The 21,473-nt window shown below is 34.5% G+C and overlaps 1 protein-coding gene, 2 non-coding genes and 1 pseudogene across 4 annotated transcripts; 2 read left to right on the plus strand and 2 right to left on the minus strand.

The window, feature by feature from the left end:
- Positions 1-595: 595 nt before the first annotated feature.
- Positions 596-681, plus strand: LOC143636760 (small nucleolar RNA snoR114). The gene has a single exon (XR_013154304.1). It is a non-coding gene; the product is annotated as a small nucleolar RNA snoR114 (small nucleolar RNA).
- A 1,252-nt stretch (positions 682-1,933) lies between these two features.
- Positions 1,934-2,019, plus strand: LOC143636761 (small nucleolar RNA snoR114). The gene has a single exon (XR_013154305.1). It is a non-coding gene; the product is annotated as a small nucleolar RNA snoR114 (small nucleolar RNA).
- A 4,272-nt stretch (positions 2,020-6,291) lies between these two features.
- LOC143636758 (DNA damage-binding protein 1-like) lies at positions 6,292-13,773 on the minus strand (annotated as a pseudogene). Its single transcript, XR_013154303.1, has 18 exons — positions 13,642-13,773; positions 13,285-13,333; positions 12,590-12,649; positions 12,399-12,490; positions 12,261-12,312; positions 12,106-12,168; positions 11,920-11,969; positions 11,644-11,719; positions 11,331-11,540; positions 11,134-11,240; positions 10,919-11,027; positions 10,640-10,840; positions 9,113-9,328; positions 8,910-9,020; positions 8,551-8,826; positions 7,854-8,480; positions 7,491-7,775; positions 6,292-6,929 (listed from the first exon to the last, which is right to left on the minus strand). The product of XR_013154303.1 is annotated as a DNA damage-binding protein 1-like (transcript).
- A 4,250-nt stretch (positions 13,774-18,023) lies between these two features.
- On the minus strand, positions 18,024-19,575 carry LOC143636710 (photosystem I reaction center subunit psaK, chloroplastic-like). Its single transcript, XM_077104235.1, has 3 exons — positions 19,420-19,575; positions 18,411-18,497; positions 18,024-18,317 (listed from the first exon to the last, which is right to left on the minus strand). The coding sequence occupies exons 1-3, from the start codon at positions 19,501-19,503 to the stop codon at positions 18,090-18,092; spliced, it is 399 nt and encodes a 132-aa protein (XP_076960350.1). The 5' UTR covers positions 19,504-19,575; the 3' UTR covers positions 18,024-18,089.
- Between the last annotated feature and the right edge of the window lie 1,898 nt (positions 19,576-21,473).

Here is a 21,473-nt window from a genome sequence, read left to right on the forward strand (position 1 = left end):
AACTGGACTGGTTTTGAAGTTGGTATAATCTCACTTTTCTTTTAATGATATTGTAATCGGATATTGAACACCCCTGAGAAGACGAGATCATGGAAATGGATTGTATCCCTGAAACATACAATAATCATTATTCAAAATACTTGATATCATTGTTCTTATTATTGATTCAACATATTATTTGTAAACGCCTTCTAAGAAAGAAGAAAAAATATGGAGAGAAATGAGATCAAGTTAAAATAATTAAAAAAATATTTACAACACGAGAAAAAAACATAGAGTCATAAAGGGAAACGAGACAATATTAATTCATATTAAAAGGATTTAATTGATACTTAACAAATTATTATATGAGTTAACTACAAAAATATCAAGGATTTTACCCTATTTCCAATTCAGATATCAATTGTATATAACTTGAATTTTAACCTTTGTATCACATTTGATAGCGTACATAAAACAAAAAAATAACAAAATAAACCAGAGTTAGATAAATACTATAGAAATAATAACCAGAACAAGAAGCACCAGTGGTCTAGTGGTAGAAAAGTACCCTGCCACGGTACAGACCCGGGTTCGATTTCCGGCTGGTGCAGTTGAGCTGTGATGCAAAGCCTTAATGATGGTTTGGGTCCATTATAGTAACCTCAGTTATTGAAGAAAAAAATAGGCCCTTCTGAGCTCATTTTTGTTTTCTTTCTTTTTTTGCTTGCATTATAAAATTATTTAAAGACTTGATTCAAAATTTTTATACATGTCATGAAAATATAGTTAGTTTTTTTAATCAATTTTTTTAAACAAGCAACCTCTCATATAAATGAATCCCGACGAAAGGCTAGAAACAAAAACAAGGAAAATACAGAAACAAACCGACCCCAATGATATCCACCGCTAAGAAACCTCACATATGAGGCACACCGCAAAAACATTTGATGGTGGAAAAATGGACCACAAGACCAAAGAAACCTCACATGTGAATCATACCTCAAAAACTATCATTGGGTGAATTGGACCACAAAACCAGCAAGATAGAGCTCAAGAAACCTCACATGTGAGGCATACCTCAAAGTTTTCATATGAGGCGGCGGAGCGTTTTAACTCGTGTCCTTAGAAAGTAATGAGAAACGATCTATGAGGTTTTGGAAATAAACAAGTTCTCTAGGAAGCCGGTGTATTGTTATATCCTCATGCAAATTGTTTGTAGTTTGAAACACTTCTATTAGATTGGTGCAGTGAGAGAGAACATAGGCAACAAACCTGGCGATATACGTTGATAAAATGATCCAACGTTTACACTTTACGACCTTTCTATATTTAAACTATGAAACTGAAATTTCAATAATCTCATGTGAATATAAGAGGCGCACTTGGTTCTTGGATTAGCTCTTGCATTGGCCTTGTGATTTAATATACGCAACCTTATCCTATATTTTTTGTGCATAAGGTTGTTTCCCACGGCTTGAACCCATGACCTAAAGGTCACAAAACAACAACTTTACCAGTTGCTTCAAGGACCACTCTTAGTTTCACATAATTATAAAAGTATTGATAATTACATTAAAGGGCTGCATATCAAATAAAATTAGATTAAAATTTACTTTTTACACATCCACTGTACTATGCATTAATGATAAAACTACTAATGCATACTTTTTTAAACGACACTTCCAGTGTTTGAACTCTCACCAATTTTAATTTTGGGGATATAAAAGCTATTATTAATAATCTGCAGACATGACGATGGGCAATTAAAAAACTTAGCTTAACGTTATGAAAATAATTTAAATTATTAAAAGTATTAAGTATAATATGAGATTATGAGCAACCATAATAAGTTAATAAGAATTTAGGAAGCTATATATTCGGAATAACCAAAACGCAAGAATAGTACACTGCCACGGTACAGACCCGGGTTCGATTCCCGGCGGGTGCATTTGAGCTATGATGTTAAGCCTTAGTGATGATTGGGTTCATAATTATAACCTCTATTTCATAAAGGAAAAAATAGGCCCTTCTGAGCTCTTTTATCTGTTTTTTTTTTCTATATTCATTTTGTAGTTTCTTTCAAATTGATGTTCATAACATTCATTAGTAACTTATAATATTCGCAATCTAAAGTATGGTGATTTTCGAGTTGTGTTACATACTTACATTGTCAGAAAATTGTCATCCTTGGTCAATCTTTTTATTATTATTGGTGAACGGTTAAAATTCATAAGAAGCCTACTACCTGACAAGATTATTTATTTATAGTAACCATGATTAATTTTGAATAGTTATATTAGTGACAACCACATTTGTTTATTTCTTTCACAGCGTATATGATGTTGATGAAATGAATGTTATGATGTAGAGAAGAAATCAGACATGGGCATGTAGTGCTTTGGGAATTGGGATATTATACAAAGAGATATTAGACAGATCAATAGTTCGGTTTGCCGATGATACTTCCCGAGTTCATTTAATGATGGAAAAGAAATAAAATGGAAGAAAAGAAAAAAATATTGTGTTCAAGATGTTTTTTTTCGAAGGAAAGAAAACAAAGAAAATGGTAAAAAGTAGTGTTCCTGAGTTTCATTAAAGTGATGAAAAGAAAACAAATTGAAGGAAAACAAGGAGAAACAAATAGCAAGTTGAAAGCAAATTTTTTCTTTTCAATTTGAAAAGAAATAAGAAAACAAATGAAAGATAAAATAGAAAACAAATGAAAATAATTTTTTTTTCCTTTTCTTTTCTCTCGTTAGGTGAACTCAGAAACAGAGTGTAAAATCCTACTATACATGATGGGAAATTGACATTCTTAAGTAGATTAATTAGCTAAAGTCGGATTCTAATTCATATAATAATGATTTAATTTTTATTCTGAAACTACTTATCTTGTTAAATGACAACATTTATTTTTTTAAATTTAGGTAGTCTTATTTCACAACTAAAGTTAGGTTTTTTTTAGGAGATAAATATAACAATTAACATAGTCATTTCGCCAGGCTCATAGCATGTACCTATCCGATGAATGTCTTTTTATATTAACACCATTTTAATAAATAAAACTTATAATAACACTTCTGAAGAAACACTAACCGGACCCCGGACAGATTACTGGTAACCTGGGGGTTAGATAGATGTTTCCCACGAGGGGTTAGACCCTTGGAAGATGGTTCTTCTGATAACCTGCAAAACAGACACCGTGAGCTCGTCACTGAGAAGGGGGGGTTCCTCCTTATGACCACCCTCCGGCGTGAGAATCAGACTAGATTGCTCTTTAAATATAAAAGTATATTAAGAGATTGCTAGAGCAGATATCAGGTATATATGATGATACAAGATGATAATATGATAAGATCAGATGGTCATACCATTTGTGGTATTTATAGCCGAAGGTAGGTTTCCAAGGAGGTATGGCCGGCTGCAACAGTGTTCCTGTTCCACCAACAGTAGCCTACGCACGTGTCCTGCTGGTAGTTGGTGGGTAGGTAGCGGCTGATAGCGACCAGGCCTGCTGTATACTATTCCTTTTCCACCAACTGGCGGCTACGCACGTGGTATGGCAGTAGTTGGTGAGTAGGCAGCGGCTAATAGTGACATACAGTGCAGGAGCATGCTGCTCGCCATACTGTTGTCAATAAGCTGTCGTATCTTTAGTCAGATCTTTTTCCCATACCTCGTCAGGTACAGTACAGAAGATCTTCCCGTATCGTACGGACTGGCTTATTTGGGCGGGAGTATTCCCCCTCCCGCCCTTGTGCGGGATTGTTCCCGGCTTCGCTCATTCCTTCAGGTGACACTGAGTGATTGAGAGCTAAGTGCCTTGTGCGTGTAGCCTTGCTGCGCGGGTGGCCTTCCCTGATGGCTTGTATCCGAGGCTGCGGGGACAGGCGGAGTCCTTCACCATCGGGAGGCATTTCCTGCGGGACCAGCTTGCGTACTGCGCGTAAGGACGTCACGTCTCTGAGCATGGTTGGTCCTGCGGATCCAGTTGGTTTCTGCGCAGACGTCCCTCTTCAAGGTGAGTCTTGCGGGTCCAACTGGGCTCTGCTGGGACCTACCTCTTCAACTTCTTTAAATAAATAAACCTATGATATTTGAAATAGGCTCATAGCATGTAGTCATGTACTTTTTAAAAGCTACAAAGATAATCTCACCATATACGACCACTCACATAGTCACATTAGTAAACTACTCATGGTTTGTTTCCCTGTATGAGAAAATAAAAAATTAAAAGAAACTGAACAAACCGCTCATCTAGGGAAGGTAATGGGTCGGGTTTAGGTATTCCCAAACCCATACCCGGTTATGAAAGTCCGTCCCAAACCCGTCTCAAACCCGTCGGGTTTTAATCGGGTAATTACCCGTCGGGTTTTAGGTTTTCCCATCGGGTTTCGGGTTTCTTATCGGGTTTTAATAAGCTACCTGTGGGGTATACCCGGCTCAAAACCCGCTAGGTTTCTACCGGGTTTTGACAAAATATAACTAATCGATTACAAAGAAGGTTAACATTAACATAAAATGTCTCAAATAATTGACATAAACAAGTTTCGACAAATAATATATATGGAATATAGTATATATATAATATAATAAGTTATATCGGGTACATCGGGTAAATGGGTTTATATTATCGAGTAATCGGGTCGGGTAATCGGGTATATTAGAAATCCCAAACCCGTCCCAAACCCGTCCCAAACCCGCGAAAAATTTCAAAACTAATTCCAAACCCGTCCCAAACCCTAATGGATCGGGTATTACCCGTCCCATTTATGTCGGGTTTCGAGTTTTCCCATCAGGTTCGGATTTTATTGCCATCCCTACGCTCATCCCATCAAATTAGTTTTGCAAACCATCACACGGCTATATGTCAATATTTATGTGGACCTCTTTTTAATTTTTTTCCTAATAACTTTTAATAACTAAGTTTTTTTTTAAAAAATCTAAAACATAGTGTTGTTCGGTTCTTATTATGAAGACGCTAATATAAATTATATTAAATACAAAGTCTGTAAAAAGAAATAGTTTTTAATATAAAATAAATATCTTAATGAATATAAATATATTTTTAATTTTTTAAATATTTTTAAATTAAATATATTATTAATTTTTAAATAAAGTTATCATATATTTCTAGTCACTTTTAATAAAAACAATAAAAACAATAGTTATAATTTGTATTTATTTAATAAAAAATAATATAGATTGGGTTGTTGTCCTTGACTTTCAATAAGGAACCAAAAAATCATATTTGAACAACCTTAACAACAACTTGCTCATAATTAATTCAAAAACAAAAATCAAAATTGAATCGTAAAAGCTTTCAAAAAGTAAATTCATACACCAAATACATAAGTCAAAAGGATTAAACTAATCACTAAATGATTATAAAATAGTACATGCTTTTGTCTAACCGATCAAATAGACCGAGTATAAAAATTGATTGTAACTTTTTTAAGTACACGCATGCTATTACATTGAACATGACATCTCCAACCATTTTCACATAAAAAATTATGAACATTTAAAAAAATTAAAGAAACTTAAAAAATTCAACAATGGTGGACTATATCATTTTTCCCTCTCCAACCATTTTCACACTTAAAAAACAATGATGTGACTAGAGGTGGGCAAATAAACCGGTTAATCGAACCGACCAGAAAACCAAATCGAAACCGAACCGGTTTGAAACCGATTATATAAAAGCCGGTTTGTAATTTTCTCCCCAAAACCGGTTTCAAACTGGTTAACCGAATCGAAACCGGCCAAAACCGAGAAAAAAATTGGTCAAAAAACCCGAACCGAACCGATCGCAACTTGGTCGAGAAACCGGTTTCAACCCAAATCGAAACCGATCATAAACAGGTTTTGACTTTTGTTGACCAAACCGAACTGGTTTCAACCCAAACCGGTTTTAAGTTATAAACCGGTTTGTGCACCTCTAGATGTGACATTCTCAATACCTCACCTATTGATTTCTTAATCTAATGGTTTAAAAAAAATTATACTTTATATAATAGGAAATGTTTGTATTTAAGCATTTTCCTACCTAATATTATAACATTAACCTATATAATCATAATTAGCGATATCTTTTTATAAAAAAGCACAAAGATAAACGAGAACCGGACTCGTTTTGACATGTTACCCGACCCAGCGACACAAGTTATCGCGACCGTTAATAGCTTGTTTGCAAAATATATTTGACAACTCCAAGAGAAGTATAAGGCAAGATAAAATTAACATCCACACAACTTTCATTTTTGAATACAAACCATACCCCAACAAAAAAGAAGTACAAAGTCTAACATGTCAAGGTTTCAACACAAACTTTTTCAAGAAAACAGAAAAAAATACACTAACCTTAATGCAACCTTGTTAATTCTTCTACCCTCTTCATAACTTCCTCAACCGAAACATTCATAGCTTTTGCGATCTCTTCCATTCGGTTCTTTTTAAGATCAAAGAAACGACTCGATCAAATCACCATCCAAGAAGTTCCTCGAGTCAGCGGTTTTCTTCTCGTTGTAAAACGACCTCCATTGCTCGTGGCTCAATCCGCCAACGCCTTTTATAACCTTTCTCAAATTAGCTTGAAGTTTCTCCATGAAAAGGTACTGTTCTTGAGGGAGTGAAGCAATGACACCGATAACACCGTTGACTGTCCCGAAAATGACGGTGGGGATCTGACCGATATCAGAATCGGGTAATCGCATCACGAGTGAACCGTGTCGGAACCGGTTCACGAATTCTCCGAGGTGGTATTCACCAACCACCTACAGACGCCCACGTTCCTCGTCGGTGGCGCCTTCGCTGTTTTTACGGACTGTGAAAAGGTTGAAGTTGTTTTCGGCGCCGAGGTAGATGTCGTCGTCAAGAATCTCGACTGCTGACATCCAGTTAGCGTTGTAGTCGCGGGCCCGTTCTTCTATAGCACCTTCCTCATGCTGATGTGGCAAAAACAAAGGTTTTAAATAATCAGGATGGTTCAAAAGGCTCGTGTAAAATTCGAAAAAACGGCTTGGAAAAAAACTCTTGTAAACGTTCACAAAAATAATACACATAATATTTTGCATCTGCCTTTCGATCTTTAAAATAATATGAAGAAAACGAAACAAACATAATACTTATAATATTTTGATCAGTCTCGACTCTCGAGATCTTTAAAACAATGAAAAAAGGAAACCAAATTAATACATATAATGTCATAAATTCTCTAGTTTATAAATTTTGTATTATGTGTATGCTAAAATATTGTTGTCTTTTATACTATCAATGTGTAGAAAAAATAATAAAATATTTAACAAGCCAACTTGACGAGCCACGAGCTGGCTCAAGTTATTTATGAGCCAAGCTCGAGCTCCACTTTTCAGTACGTTAAAAAAGACCAAGCTGAGCCGGCTTGTTTAAATTCGCAAGCGAGCCCAACCTATCTCGTCTCGGCATGTTTACCATCCTAAGTGCTATTAGCCTATTACATATAAATTAAATAAAAGAACTGAAATTACCTTATAAATCAAGAGTGAAATTGATTTCATCAAATCACCAACGACGATGAAATCCCCACGAGTTTGTACATAGAGAGCAAGTATGTGACCATGATGCCCACATTCAGATTGCAATTCACGTGTACCATCTTCACGAAGCATCCACTTGTACAGCTGGATTTTTTGATTTATAGCAGCAAGAAGTTTACCATTGAAGGCATTCAAGGAGTAAACCGCACCCTTAGTTTCTTTCTCAGCCACTAGTTGAAGCTTCCTATCTTCAACCGCAAAAACCAAAATACGCCCCTGAACTCATTCATCAAATGTAAAAACTAAGAATATGTATAAAACTGTTAAAACATTATTAAGTATAAAACATCATACCTTTGATGGTTCATTTTCCTCTGGCATAACGTAAGCTGTGCCCACACAGTAATATGCATTATTATCATCCGAAAACGAACAGCTAAGTATGGAACAACCGTACTCAAACTGGTCAAGCGCATAACTTGATTTGACATCAAAGGTTTGATCATCCAGCAACCGAACGAAATGCATTTCAGAATCCTCTGTGCCTGACTGGTTGTACTTTAAACTACATATCGCAAAGGTACGAGACGTTTCTTGATGGCAAATTCGCCTTGCGTGTTCGCCAAGCGGGATTGAACGTATGTGAAGCTTCTGAATATCATCAATTGTCCCGATTGTTAAGTCGCCTTCTTTAGCAATTGCAAGACTGTCTGGAAAAGCAGCAGAATTGAAAGGGCACATGTGACTGACTTCTTTTAGGTTCACATTACTGTAAAGCAACTTTTTGTTACTGCTGTAAATAACAATTGGTCTATCAGAGGCTGCAAAAACATGAGTAGTGTTTTTTGATGAAAATGTTCTTAGTGTTATCGGTTGGGTCCCGAGTGACACTTTTTTCCTATCTGTTAATTCGCCTGTTTCCATGTCTAGTAGATAGTTTAAGAGATGGCCATCTCCAAGTGCACACAACAAGTACGGTATCTGAAAAATAACTCATATATTAATATTAAAAAAAAAGTACAAAAGTTTTAAAAGATATAAACAAACGTACCCCTTCAAACGCACAAAGAAGAACCGAACGGGGAATAATTTCACCACCAAGATGATCTTCAGTCTTGAGAGTTAAGTCAGGGAGTGAAAATATTTTGACACTAATATCAGTCCACATACCAACCGCAGCAAGATTGCTTCTGTTAGAGTTTTCACCGATTGGGTTTATGTCAAGGCATGAAATATCATATTTCAGTTCAGCATGGTTAATTTCAACTAATTTTCCATCCTCAATTTCAAGGTAAACAAGATTACCACCTCTAGTAGCCAACAGAACCTGTCAAAAATTACACCTTGTCAAAAAAATAGACGTCACCCTAAATGTCCTTTATATTAAAAATTTATATGAAAATTAATTACTTGAGAAGCATTAGCGGTGGCAACATTAATAGAGAAGCCAGGACGAGGAAACCATTCGTTTTTTAATTCTCTAGATTCTGAACTCACGAGTCTGACAGAGCTTGAAGTAATCTGAAACATGAATTATAATGTTATATGGCTTCGAGCTAACAAAATAATTGGATAAAAATGATATAAAGAATTGCAAATGCTCTCAGGTATACCTGGACAAGTTGATTATACACAGCATCATGACAGAATAAAGTTTGTACTTGAGAACAAAAGCCCTCAATCTCAGATTCCTCCAGCTCGTCTTCTACATTCATTGCTAATATCCGAGTCTCATTAATGAAACTAACAACCAAAAATGTGTCATACAGATCATCTGTAGCTGATCTTAGTGACCACATTCCCTTGATACCTTGTAGTTCCACCGATGCCTTAACAATGAAAATTGACATGTAAAATTAAATAATCACACCTTAAGGTATTTGAGGCGCAGCACCGGGTACCAATCGGGTTGATCGGCATCACCGCCACCAACCTTTCGGGAAGGCCAACGGCAAGCAATTTCGGGTATGTGAACCCGATGAATAATGAGGATGTTGACAGTTGTACAACCATCTTATGACCGTTAAATTCTCTAGATTCTGAACTCACGAGTCTGACAGAGCTTGAAGTAATCTGAAACATGAATTATAATGTTATATGGCTTCGAGCTAACAAAATAATTGGATAAAAATGATATAAAGAATTGCAAATGCTCTCAGGTATACCTGGACAAGTTGATTATACACAGCATCATGACAGAATAAAGTTTGTACTTGAGAACAAAAGCCCTCAATCTCAGATTCCTCCAGCTCGTCTTCTACATTCATTGCTAATATCCGAGTCTCATTAATGAAACTAACAACCAAAAATGTGTCATACAGATCATCTGTAGCTGATCTTAGTGACCACATTCCCTTGATACCTTGTAGTTACACCAATGCCTTAACAATGAAAATTGACATGTAAAATTAAATAATCACACCTTAAGGTATTTGAGGCGCAGCACCGGGTACCAATCGGGTTGATCGGCATCACCGCCACCAACCTTTCGGGAAGGCCAACGGCAAGCAATTTCGGGTATGTGAACCCGATGAATAATGAGGATATTGACAGTTGTACAACCATCTTATGACCGTTAAATTTAAAAATAACAACAATAATAAAAAAAATAGTGTTTTTACCAATACATATAAACACACAGTCACACACCCCTTCATTTTTATACCAAAAAACCTACTTCATACTCTACAACTTTATACAATTCAAACCCGAAAACCTACTCCTACATTTTGGAGTTGCACGATTCAAATTTCCATTTACAACTACGATTTAATCTAGTTGAAAATCTTATCAGGCATATCCTTGATTCATTCGTTGAAGAATAAACATTTTATTTTTAATGTATGTTTTAAATTAAACAGTATTCATTTTTTTTTTTGAATTAATGAATCTTATGTTTTTTATGTTTAGTATTATTATTTTAGATATATAAATTGAATTTATATTAAAAAATAAAAAAATGATGATTCACATAATTCTCCATCTACCTCCAACAAATCTCCATAAATCTCTATACACACTCTACTTTTGACATAGAACTCTCTCATAGTTGATCCTTCACCATACTTCAACATAATCTCCATCCACCCCTAATACCCGTATAAAGTATATAATATCACCAATAAAAGGTCAACACATACCTGTTCATTTATCCCAATCCCATTTCTAACAATGCAAAGGGAACCATCTTTATATGCTCCTGAGCAAGTAACAACCTGCCCTTGACCTTGTCTCTCTAAGTCAACCACACAAAAGTCAACAATTGGGCCCAAGTTGACATATCTTTCTAGTACCTCCACATAAGAACCTTTTGAATCAGGCTGGAGATTTAACTTAATAAGCTGCAATGGAAAATCAAGGAAAAAAAAACTTCAATTACATCATATAAATACAGATGCATATGTCTGAATGTTACGTACCTGGGAATCTCCATAGCTTGAACCGACATATACAAACGCATTATCAAGATACGATATAGTTGATGCTATAGATGTCTCCCCTAGAAGCTCAATTTTGAGTCCAGTAACCCTAGAAACAATAAAGAAAGCGTCTTTTAAAACAATCATATAACAAGAACATCAAATGGTTTTAAAGAAGCAAAAACCGTGTAACAAAGCGTAGAATCATAACTCACTTTTCTTTCTCATGCACTATGACAAGCAAGTGAAGAAGCCCACTAAGATCACCAAGTAAATACCTTGAACCATCCGCATCCACCCTTCCATAGGCTCTAGTAATAGACTACAGCATCAAACAATACAACGTTCATCAATCAAGAATAAATTTTTATAAAATGTATTGTGGGACAACAAATAAAGACACTTGACTTACAGGTCTAATTGGTATTGCTTTAAAAGCAGAAGCACTACAATACACAATTGTCTCTTCCCCTATGATTAACACACCACCAAAAGGTGGTGGTACGGGTATTAGCAACTCCGCCCCATTATCAAGATTGTTCTGAGACCATGGACCTTCAACAAAGTCTTTATCCTTCAATGATACCTCATACGTTTTTACATGGCGAGCATCTTTGTTGTCCTGAAACCAGGCAACGATAAATTCATCATTAAAAAGATTTTTGATTGTCATTAGATAGCATTCAGCCTGATAAAGAAACAAAATCCTTGTAAAGAGACCGAACCTGATAAAGAACAACGATTGTAGGCTTTGAACAACCATATAGAAACTTGATGTCCAACACTTGAAGTTCTTCTAGCCTGAAATCCATACAGAAAGAGAACAACAGGTCAATTACCATCACCTTGACAAAGTATGCTTATCCCAAAGGGAATCATAGAAGTCCTGAGATATATTCATAGATATAAAACAAAAGGCACATAACTTTTGTGTTTCTAAAATAAAAGTAAACTCCGTGGAAGAAACATAAGCAAATATAGTGACCAAAAGTAACACATACCTGATGTTAAATGCTTCTTTGAGTTGTCCTTTGTTATCAAATGGAATGACCTGAATAGAAACAAAATGTGAGTATTCCAATGACATAAACATACCAAAGAAGTGAATTGAAACTTGAAAGTTAAATAACATCAGAAGTTGAAAAAATTTACATTAATAACGAAAGAGTTACATTAAGAACAACTACCTTAAACAACCCATCATATAAATGAAGTCCAATGAGTCTGCAGTCAGGGTCAATAATGCCAATCTGCAAAGGTCAAACATATAAGGAAAAATATTGAATTTGGCTCATTTTTGCGATAAAACAGCATATTGCCATCCATGGATCTTGTTATGTACCTGGCCATTATCGGTAGGTCTGCCTATGCGATCCGAGACATCACCCATAGCTCTACACAAATAAGAAAAACAATTTGTAAAAAAGAAATACAAAAATGTTGTTGAAAAGCCTAGTTTAGTTCTGCTATATGACCAAACCTTGTAATAACTTCCTTTGCATCGGCATCCCATTGAAGGACACAAAACTTGTATCTTTCGGTTGCAATAAATAGAAGGTCTTGTGTTTCACCCTTCAATAAAGCAAAATCATACAAGAACAACAAAACATGAATAAACCAAAAATCATATCATAAGTTCTTTCTATGAAAAGCACAAAATAATTTACTCACATGGGAACGGAAAAGTTCTAGGGTTGCGATTCTTCCGTATATCGGCACGTCCAACAAAGGCTGCGTAAAAGCAAATTTGCAATTAGATACGGTACAAGATTTTGATTTAAAAATATTGGATTATGTCATATGCTAACACATGTGTTAAGGATATGAACAGTGTCATAATTTACTTCCCGTATCAAAGTTAATCAATGCATGTAATCCAACACAAAATTCTTGAAATAAAAATAGTATCTTTCATCACTCCGATTCCAACCATCTTGCCTATTTTGTTCTATAAAGACATGCAATTCAGCCATATGGTTTTTTATTCTCCCCATTCTGGGAAATTTCTATACAAAATAAACAAGATAATCAAACTTTTATCAACGACAAACTACTATTTTGTTTGTATAATAACATTTGTCGGAAAACGTTTTAACTAAATTTAAAGAAAAATGATCATTTCTTCCCTTACAAAAACATATATTATCCCGAATTTTCATATAAACAACTAAAATAAAAAGAGGACCAAAACTCAACCTTGGCTGGTTTAAGTTGCCAATCAGTTAGGTTTAAGCTTAGATATTATAAATTTCTGAATCAAAGTGTTATATAGCTAAAACGCATACATGACAATTCATATCTAAAAAGTAGTATTAACCCAAACAAAAACTATTTAATAAACAAAACTCATATGAGAGCAAACTCACCTGCAATCCGTGAGCCGTAAGCAAATGAATCTCGATCCGAGTACATTTCCTGAAACACAGATGCAAGGTAAACAAAACTGATCCAAAATATCCTTTTCTCAATTAAAAAACACACAAAACCGCCACAATTCTATCCTACTCACTAATCAACAACCAAATTAACCATCTAACATAACTCCTAACCTAAATCAACACCAATTACACATTTTTCGTTAAATTAATAAACTTTCCCCAAAATTAACATCAAATTTCGAAACTAACAGCTCAAATTCCTCCATATAATCCAAATCGAAACAAAAAACACTAATTCTCGTAAATCAAAATCGAAATGAGAAATTGGAATGGATGAATACTTACGCGATAATGAGATTGAGCTCTTGAGGACCGGTGAAATTGCCGACACATGAATGAGTGACATTGGTAGGCTTATGAGCTGTAACTACGTAATTGTACGTACTCATCTTCTTCTTCCTCTGTGTAGAATAATAATAATTTGGAACCCTAAAACCCCCCTTTGTCTCTCTGTTGCTGGATTTATTTATTTATTTATTGGAGAAAACCTGATTATTCGGAGCTGTATACGACGACGTTTTGTGGGTTCACTTTCACCCTCTAATTCGTTAAAACAAGCCCAGTTTTATAACCACTTGTCATTTACTCATTTTATTAACTACTTTTGAGTAGAGGTGCACAAACCGGTTCGGGTTGGTCAATAAAAGTCAAAACCGGTTTATGATTGGTTTCAGTTTGGGTTGAAACCGGTTTCTGAACAGTGACGATCGGTTTCGGTTTGATTTTTGATCGGTTTCGATTCGGGTTTTGGCTGGTTTTTGCCTGGCTTTGACCGATTTTGGTTCGGTTAACAGGTTTTTGTAGATAAAATTACAAACCGTTTCCAAACCTACGGTTTCAATCGGTTCCAAACCGGTTTCTATATAATCGGTTTCAAACCGGTTCGGTTTCGGTTTGGTTAACCGGTTTATTTGCCCATCTCTACTTTTGAGGGTTTTTAAAAAAAATAAAAATACAAAATTTAATTTATGTCACATAGAGACTTAATTGATAGATGATGGGCCTCTATGGCTTATTCCGTTTGACAAATCATTTTAAGATAGTGGAAGCTTCCTTATTTTTTTGCTTTCTCAGTATTAGATGTAATAGAGTTACAAAATCATTATCGCCAAGGCCGTACAAAAAGCAAGATAATACAAGTGATTTGCCGGGTCAGTCTTTGGAGTCTTTGGATGGCAAGGAACAAAAAGATTTTTTGATGGGGTCAATACAAGCTCGAACACGTTAATGGAGGAAATAAATATGTTGAGTTTTCTTTGGGTGGGTGCACGAGCTAAAATTTTTTGCGTTAATTGAGAAGATTGGTGTAGGGTTTGATATAATGACTATAATTTCACACTTTTGTATTCAGTTTGTTTTTTATGATTGCTTTTGCTTGTTGCCTATTTAATACAGTACCACTTAAAAAAAAACATGAAGACTTCCTAACCCCATAAAGTGTTTTAAAAGTTTTGTTTTTAGTAATATGACACCAACCTCATTGGTTACTAATGTAGAGTTGAAGTTAAAACTTGTATTTATATTTTTATAATTATTATATTATTGTAGAGTTTTATATATTTTGAAACTTTTGAATAGGTATAAAAGGCATAGTGATTAATTCAAGAAGTTAGGGCACAACACAAATACTATAGATGACAAAAAAAAATAAAAAAAAATATACATAGTGATCCATATATGTTATATGGACTTTCGTATTCATTAATTATCGTTATAGCTACTAAAGGAGATAGTGATCCATGGATGTCAAATCGATATTCATAAATGATCACAGATGTTCGTATATAGATATCATTCGTGTGGTTTTTATTTGTATCCACGAATGATTGGTGTCTTTAATTTAGAATGCACAGGCATAAAGAGAAAATTGATTAAGGTACTCATTTAGTAAAATATTAACTGATGAATGGAAATATAAAGGTGGAATCAAAATTAGTTATGCAATTGTTGTAATCGATAAAAAAAATTAGGTTAATAAGTTCAGAATATACATGTAGTTTCGTGTCATAGAAAGTGTCGTATTCAAATATCTTATTATTAGGTTGTGCTGTGGAGGGGCTTTAAAGCTCATCTTAAAATGTCACATCACTACCACATAGTAGTGGCGACTTTAACCTTAAAGCACCGTTGTGGTTTAAAGCTCCTTAAAACCACATCCCCTTTAAACTTGGGCCACACCATGTGTGAAGATTGTGCCAATAACACCTGGTAAAATCCCCCCCCCCCTCGCCCCATCGATACAATTTTGCGCACGCTGTATAAAGCCCCTCCACATCACTCTTAGTGTCCAGTTTTCAAGCCCCGCAATGGGCAGCCTTAGAAGGTTTTAATGTAAATTTGAAAATCCAAAATAGATTTGTCATGATATTCAAGAAGCAATCACGCCATGATTTGGCAAGCTATGACAGTAAGATGCATTTTCTTAAATTTGAGTACATGCAACGTCACTTAACTTGTTGACGGTGTTAAACGTACTCCTTTCCAATTTGAGCTATTAATAAATAGATATTTTATTTGTTTTTGTAATAAGATACGCCCCTTGATATAGAAAAAGTGCATGATTTAATGGTTTTTTTGTTTTTTTTTAATTTCTCACTGCTTTTAACATTGAATTAAATGTCATTTGTATACCTGAGATTTGGCCAATTACGCAACTTTAGTATATTTATTTATTTTTTTTTTTTGCAACTGAAAACTTGCCTTTGGACTCAGTTTGTGCCTTTTGAGCTCCTTTGTGCCTTTTGGTCTCAGTTTGTGCATTTTGGGCTCTGTTTGTTTCTTTTAAACATCGTTTGTGCCTTTTGGGCACCGTTTATGCCTTTTGGGCACCGTTTGTGCCTTTTGGGCTCTGTTTATGCCCTTTGAGATCCTTTGTGCCTTTTGGGCTCGTTTATGCCTTTTGGGCTCGTTTATGCCTTTTATGCTCTATTTGTGCCATTTGAGTTCATTTGTGCCTTTTGAGCTCTGTTTGTACCCTTTGGGTACCATGAGTAATAAAAGAAAACACATTTCTCGATTTTTTCCCTAGTTTTCATCATTTTGTTAATGCAGATAACTTTTACATACTTTATTAATATTTTTTTAATACAAATCTAACTATATTAGTAAAAGAAAATAATAAGGATAATGTGGCAATCTTACATTCATTTTTTGTTTAATCTCTCTTCTCATTTATCCTATATATCCATGGGTTATGGGGAAAAACCATTTTGACAATGAATTATAATTTTCTTTCTAATTTCTAACTCATTAATATCTCACCTCATTCATCCAAGCTATCAACGGGTCATTGATCAAAATAATTTTGAAAAATGGGTTATAATAATTCTCTAATTTTTCATCTTATTTATCTTATATATCCATGGGTCAAAACAATTTTGACAAATGAGTTATAATTTATCTTATAATTCTCTAATCTTTCATCTCATTTATCATAACTATCAATGGGTAATGAGTCAAAACAATTATGACAAATGTTGTGTATGTAGAGATTTTTTCGTATTTGTAAACTTGAGATTCTAAACTTCTTATTATTTTATTTGTACTATTTATTTTATTTTTCTTTTACCTTTAATTTTGTTCATTTCTTTCAAATATCGGACCTCATTTATTTTTATTATTTAACAAATCTCGTGTAATAAATCTCTTCAAAAGCTAGTTATACTATAAAATTAAACATGTTTTTCTCTTTAATACAAATTATATTTTTTTATTTAAAAATTAACCTCTTTTAGAACGCCGATGTATTGTGCGTATAGAGTGTGTAATTATAAGCATAACTTGCGCCATTATCATATGCCTTGCACAATCATTTGTCTGTTTTATGTAATTATTGTGCGTACTAAGTTATTTGGGTTGCACAATTTGTGCGTCATTAGTTAACTTTGTGAGTAGTTAATTGATATTTATGCGTAATTTTGGCACAAATGAATGTACCACCCACCGAAGTACACATGTCGTGTCTTGATGGGTTCATGTGTTTTGTAGAAAATAAGTTTTTGTCTGTTACCATGTGTCTCTATAATAATAATAGTAGTAGCAGTAGTAATAAATTATTATGATTACTGATGCTAATGATAGTCACAATGAATGCCAATGGTAAAAGGAAAAAGTAACAAAGTTAATTTAATTGACATTTGATGCTAATGATAGTCACAATGAATGCCAATGGTAAAAGGAAAAAGTAACAAAGTTAATTTAACTGACATCTAAGTAAAAAAGGTTCAAAGATGCATAATATGTGTTAAGTAAAACAAGTTAAAATTAAAAAGGACGTTTTGACGTGTTACAGTGTCCAATAGGTTATTTGGGCTACACAAGAACCCGGTATTTTGGTTGAGTCTAAACGTATCAACTCATCTAACCCATTTAACATTTATATTGCGTTCAGATTGGGCTATAAATAACCAGGTTAACAATCAAAATGTTTACCTTGTTCACAACCAAACTACAACCATTCACAATTTGAATACAACCTCTTTGGCCCAGATAAATATGGTAAAGCAGGCGAACTAGATATGGTAAAATAGTCCTTTCGACTCAGGCTAAGAATGATTTTGTTGGTTAAAATAAATAATTTAAGCAAAACGACTTAGCTTAGTAGCTTACCACATCTAACCCGACCCGACAATACTCTTGTTTATGTATTTTAAACTCGAAAACATCAATTCAAAGGGCAAACAATAATAACAATGTTATTAACATGATACTATGTTTTCAAACAACAAGCTAGCTTAGATGGCGCCAATGTTTTTAAGGCCCAAAACAACACCAACACCAATAATGTGACCAACGGTTCCACAAGCCAATGTATCGGCAAGAGTGAACCCAGCTGGGTCGCCAGTTTGAAGCCCGGAGTCCCTAACCTCAAGCTTTAGCCCTGCGGTCGCCTTCCTATTTGCTGATGGTGCCAAACCAAACCGCCCAGCGAACAACATCAAGGTGGTTGATGTCACCATTATCTATCCAAACAACTCATTTAAAATCTTTAAGTATTAATTTTGAATTTAAAAACCGTTAATTATTTATACAAAAAAAATCTTTATTTAATTTACCAAATTTGTTGATGAACCAATGAAATCACATCGAACACCTAAAGCTCCCTTTCCCTTTCCCTTCAGTTTCATTGGTCGCAAAGCCACCTGAAAGGTTGTCACACGTATACAACAAGTCAATTTAGGTCTACTCAAATTATAAAACAAGTCACGTTAGGTTTAGTGAAACTATACAACGAGGCAATTTGGATACACTCAAATTATACAACGGATCAATACAGGTATTATTAATTGTTATATAATATAATTAAAGAGTTTGGCGCCACAAAGTCCCTTCGGCGACTTTGCGGAACCTTATTGGTAGTCATTTTTATTTTTTGTTTTTTTAATTTCGGCCGTAAAGAACGTAACGAAAATTTACCAAATGTGAATTTTGGTTTTGTTCCTTTTCATTATTTTGTTTTAGTTATAGTACCGCACCAAACGTGATGGAAACCGACCGAATTCGCGTGGACTCACTGCGCTTTGTTTTAGTTCCAGTACCGTAATGGAAACAACCAAATGCTGATTTTTGTTTTTTAGTTCTGGTACCATAACTAACATGACGAAAACGACTAAATTTGCGTATACTCAACCACCTCAATGCCCGGGATTGATGACGGTTGGGTTTTACAAATGATCAAGTTTTACCCACCGACACCACACCACTGGTCCACCCCAATTTTTACAAGTTTTTTGTTTTATTTTTGTCTCAATTCCGATACAATAAAGCACGTATAACTGCAACCGACCGAATTCACGTCGACTTACCGTATCAACGCTTGTGTTTCACTACTACCCGTGTTTTACAGACCTGCTCGGCGCAACGCGCTGAGAAACAACACTAGTTTATTATAAAACTTGTTTACTTAAAACGGTCTACATAGGGGTAAAAAAAATACCCACCAACTTTGTGTGTCACCACCACCTAGGCACCTACTAGTCTAGTTGCTCACATCCTCTGGTTATAATATAATAATTAAGCCAATAAAATGATTAAAAAACAATAAATTAATTAAAATCAACTAACCATGTTTTGAACTGGGGAAAGTGATGATGATGTGGCTTTTAAACCAGTGAATTGAGGAAGTGAAGACACGACAGCAGTTGCCATTGTTGATCTTCAAAGAAGTTGGATTTGTGAGTTACAAAAAAAATGTGAGTTTTGAAAGATATTAAAAAGCAGAAGCCACATAAAAGAGTTTGGTTAAGGGCCATGCAAAGTTTGAAGTAGGATAGAGTTTGATCCTTGTTGCTTACATGGCATTCTGTCATTGGAGATATCCATATACACTAGATTTTATTTTTATTTTCATTATTCTTTGTTTAATTTATTTATAATAGTAAAACACAATGAGTATAATTCGTACTTCTTTTTTGAAAAAAGTTATACATTATATAAACCTAACTTAACATATATTTTTATGATAAATATTAAATGTTTGGTTTTAATTCAATTAAATTGAACTAAACCATTTAAAACTGCATCGAATTATGTATTCGGTTTTTTAGTGTGGTTTTAAATTGAACCGAACCATTTAAAACTGCATCGAATTATGTATTAGGTTTTCAGTGTGGTTTTAAATTGAACCGAACTAGGTAATTAATTCTCGGTTCCAAGGAAATCAATTCAGTTAAAATCACGGAATTCAAATGATATTTTAACACGGTTCCATTTAGCCAAATCCAATCCCATTTTAATCAAACTGGAACTAAGGAACCCAAATTACATTTTGCCAACTTTGAATTTGGTTTGGTTTTTAGATTTGACTGAATAATCTTCAAAGCAAAGAAACCTAAATCCGAACCGATGAACATCCTATTAAATACCAATTCTTATCATAGTGCATGAATGAGCTTCAGGTTAGTGGGTGTATTTGGGTTAAGGGGACATGAGTGTGAATTGTTTTTATAAGTTATATCAGTTATCACTTTTACATGATACATTTGTTTACATATATTTTCTGAGATGACACAATAAACTCAAAATAAAGGAGAAGGGATTTTGAAAACATGAGCTCAATAGAGACATCGTTTGTGAAACCGTTAATAACTTATAATATGTTTTCGTGTGGACATGCTAATTAAGGTTATAAGTAATATTGAACGGGTTATGTAGGTAAACTTATAGACTAGTTAGAAATGTGGAATGTGTAGAAAATCTATTTTTTATTTATTACAAGAACATCATCTTAAATTGTTTTATTAATTACAAACTAGACTAGGTTACCATCTTTTTAATATTGTTTAAATTTATCTACCATATTGATTAATATATATTTTTTATTAATATTGGCAGATAGTCATTAGTCAGATACCCCGTGAGGCCGTGAGTGTAGAGGTGCACAAATCGGGTTTTTCAAAATACTCGAATTTAGGTATGGAATCGGGTTCGGGTATGATCAGGTATTGGTATAACCCCGGTCGGGTTCGGGTCCAGTTTTGTCTCTAAAAACCATACCCTATGTATCGGGTTCGGGTCGGGTATAGAACGGGGTATTAAATACCCTATTTTCGGGTATTGAAAAACCCTATTTTAGGGTTTTTTCGTGCCTTTTTTCGGATATTTTTCGGGTATATATTAGTTTTTTTTTTATAAGTTTGCATTTTTTATGGGTATCATTTGGGTAATTTTCGATAATACATCGGGTATTTGAAATATCAGGTTTCGGGTATTGGAAAAACCCGGTTCCAGGTATGGAACCGGTTCAGGTTTTCGGGTACAAATCGGGCTGGTTCGGGTTCGGGTTTTAGTACCGAAATGCATACTCTATCCGTACTTGGAACCCGGGTTTTAGTACCGAAATGCATACTCTATCCATACCTGGAACCGGGTTTTTCCAATACCCGAAACCTGGTAAGGTCGGGTTCGGGTATTAAAAAACCGGTTTCGGCTTTTTATTTCGGGTCCGGTTCTGGTTCCGGATTCGGGTTTTTTGTGCAACTCTAATGTGGGTAATTAATCCAAGTATTGGGCTTGCACATAAGCAAAGGTTCATGGGCTGGTAGGAAAGTTGGGCTATAAATGATTATTTAGATTTATTAACTTCTAGTATTAGAGGATTAAAGTCTGCTAAATTTTTA

Source organism: Bidens hawaiensis, unplaced genomic scaffold, assembly GCF_021521415.1.
Source record: "Bidens hawaiensis isolate Kalapana, Puna unplaced genomic scaffold, B.hawaiensis_p1.1 tig00008041_1, whole genome shotgun sequence".
Taxonomy (NCBI): Eukaryota; Viridiplantae; Streptophyta; class Magnoliopsida; order Asterales; family Asteraceae; genus Bidens; species Bidens hawaiensis.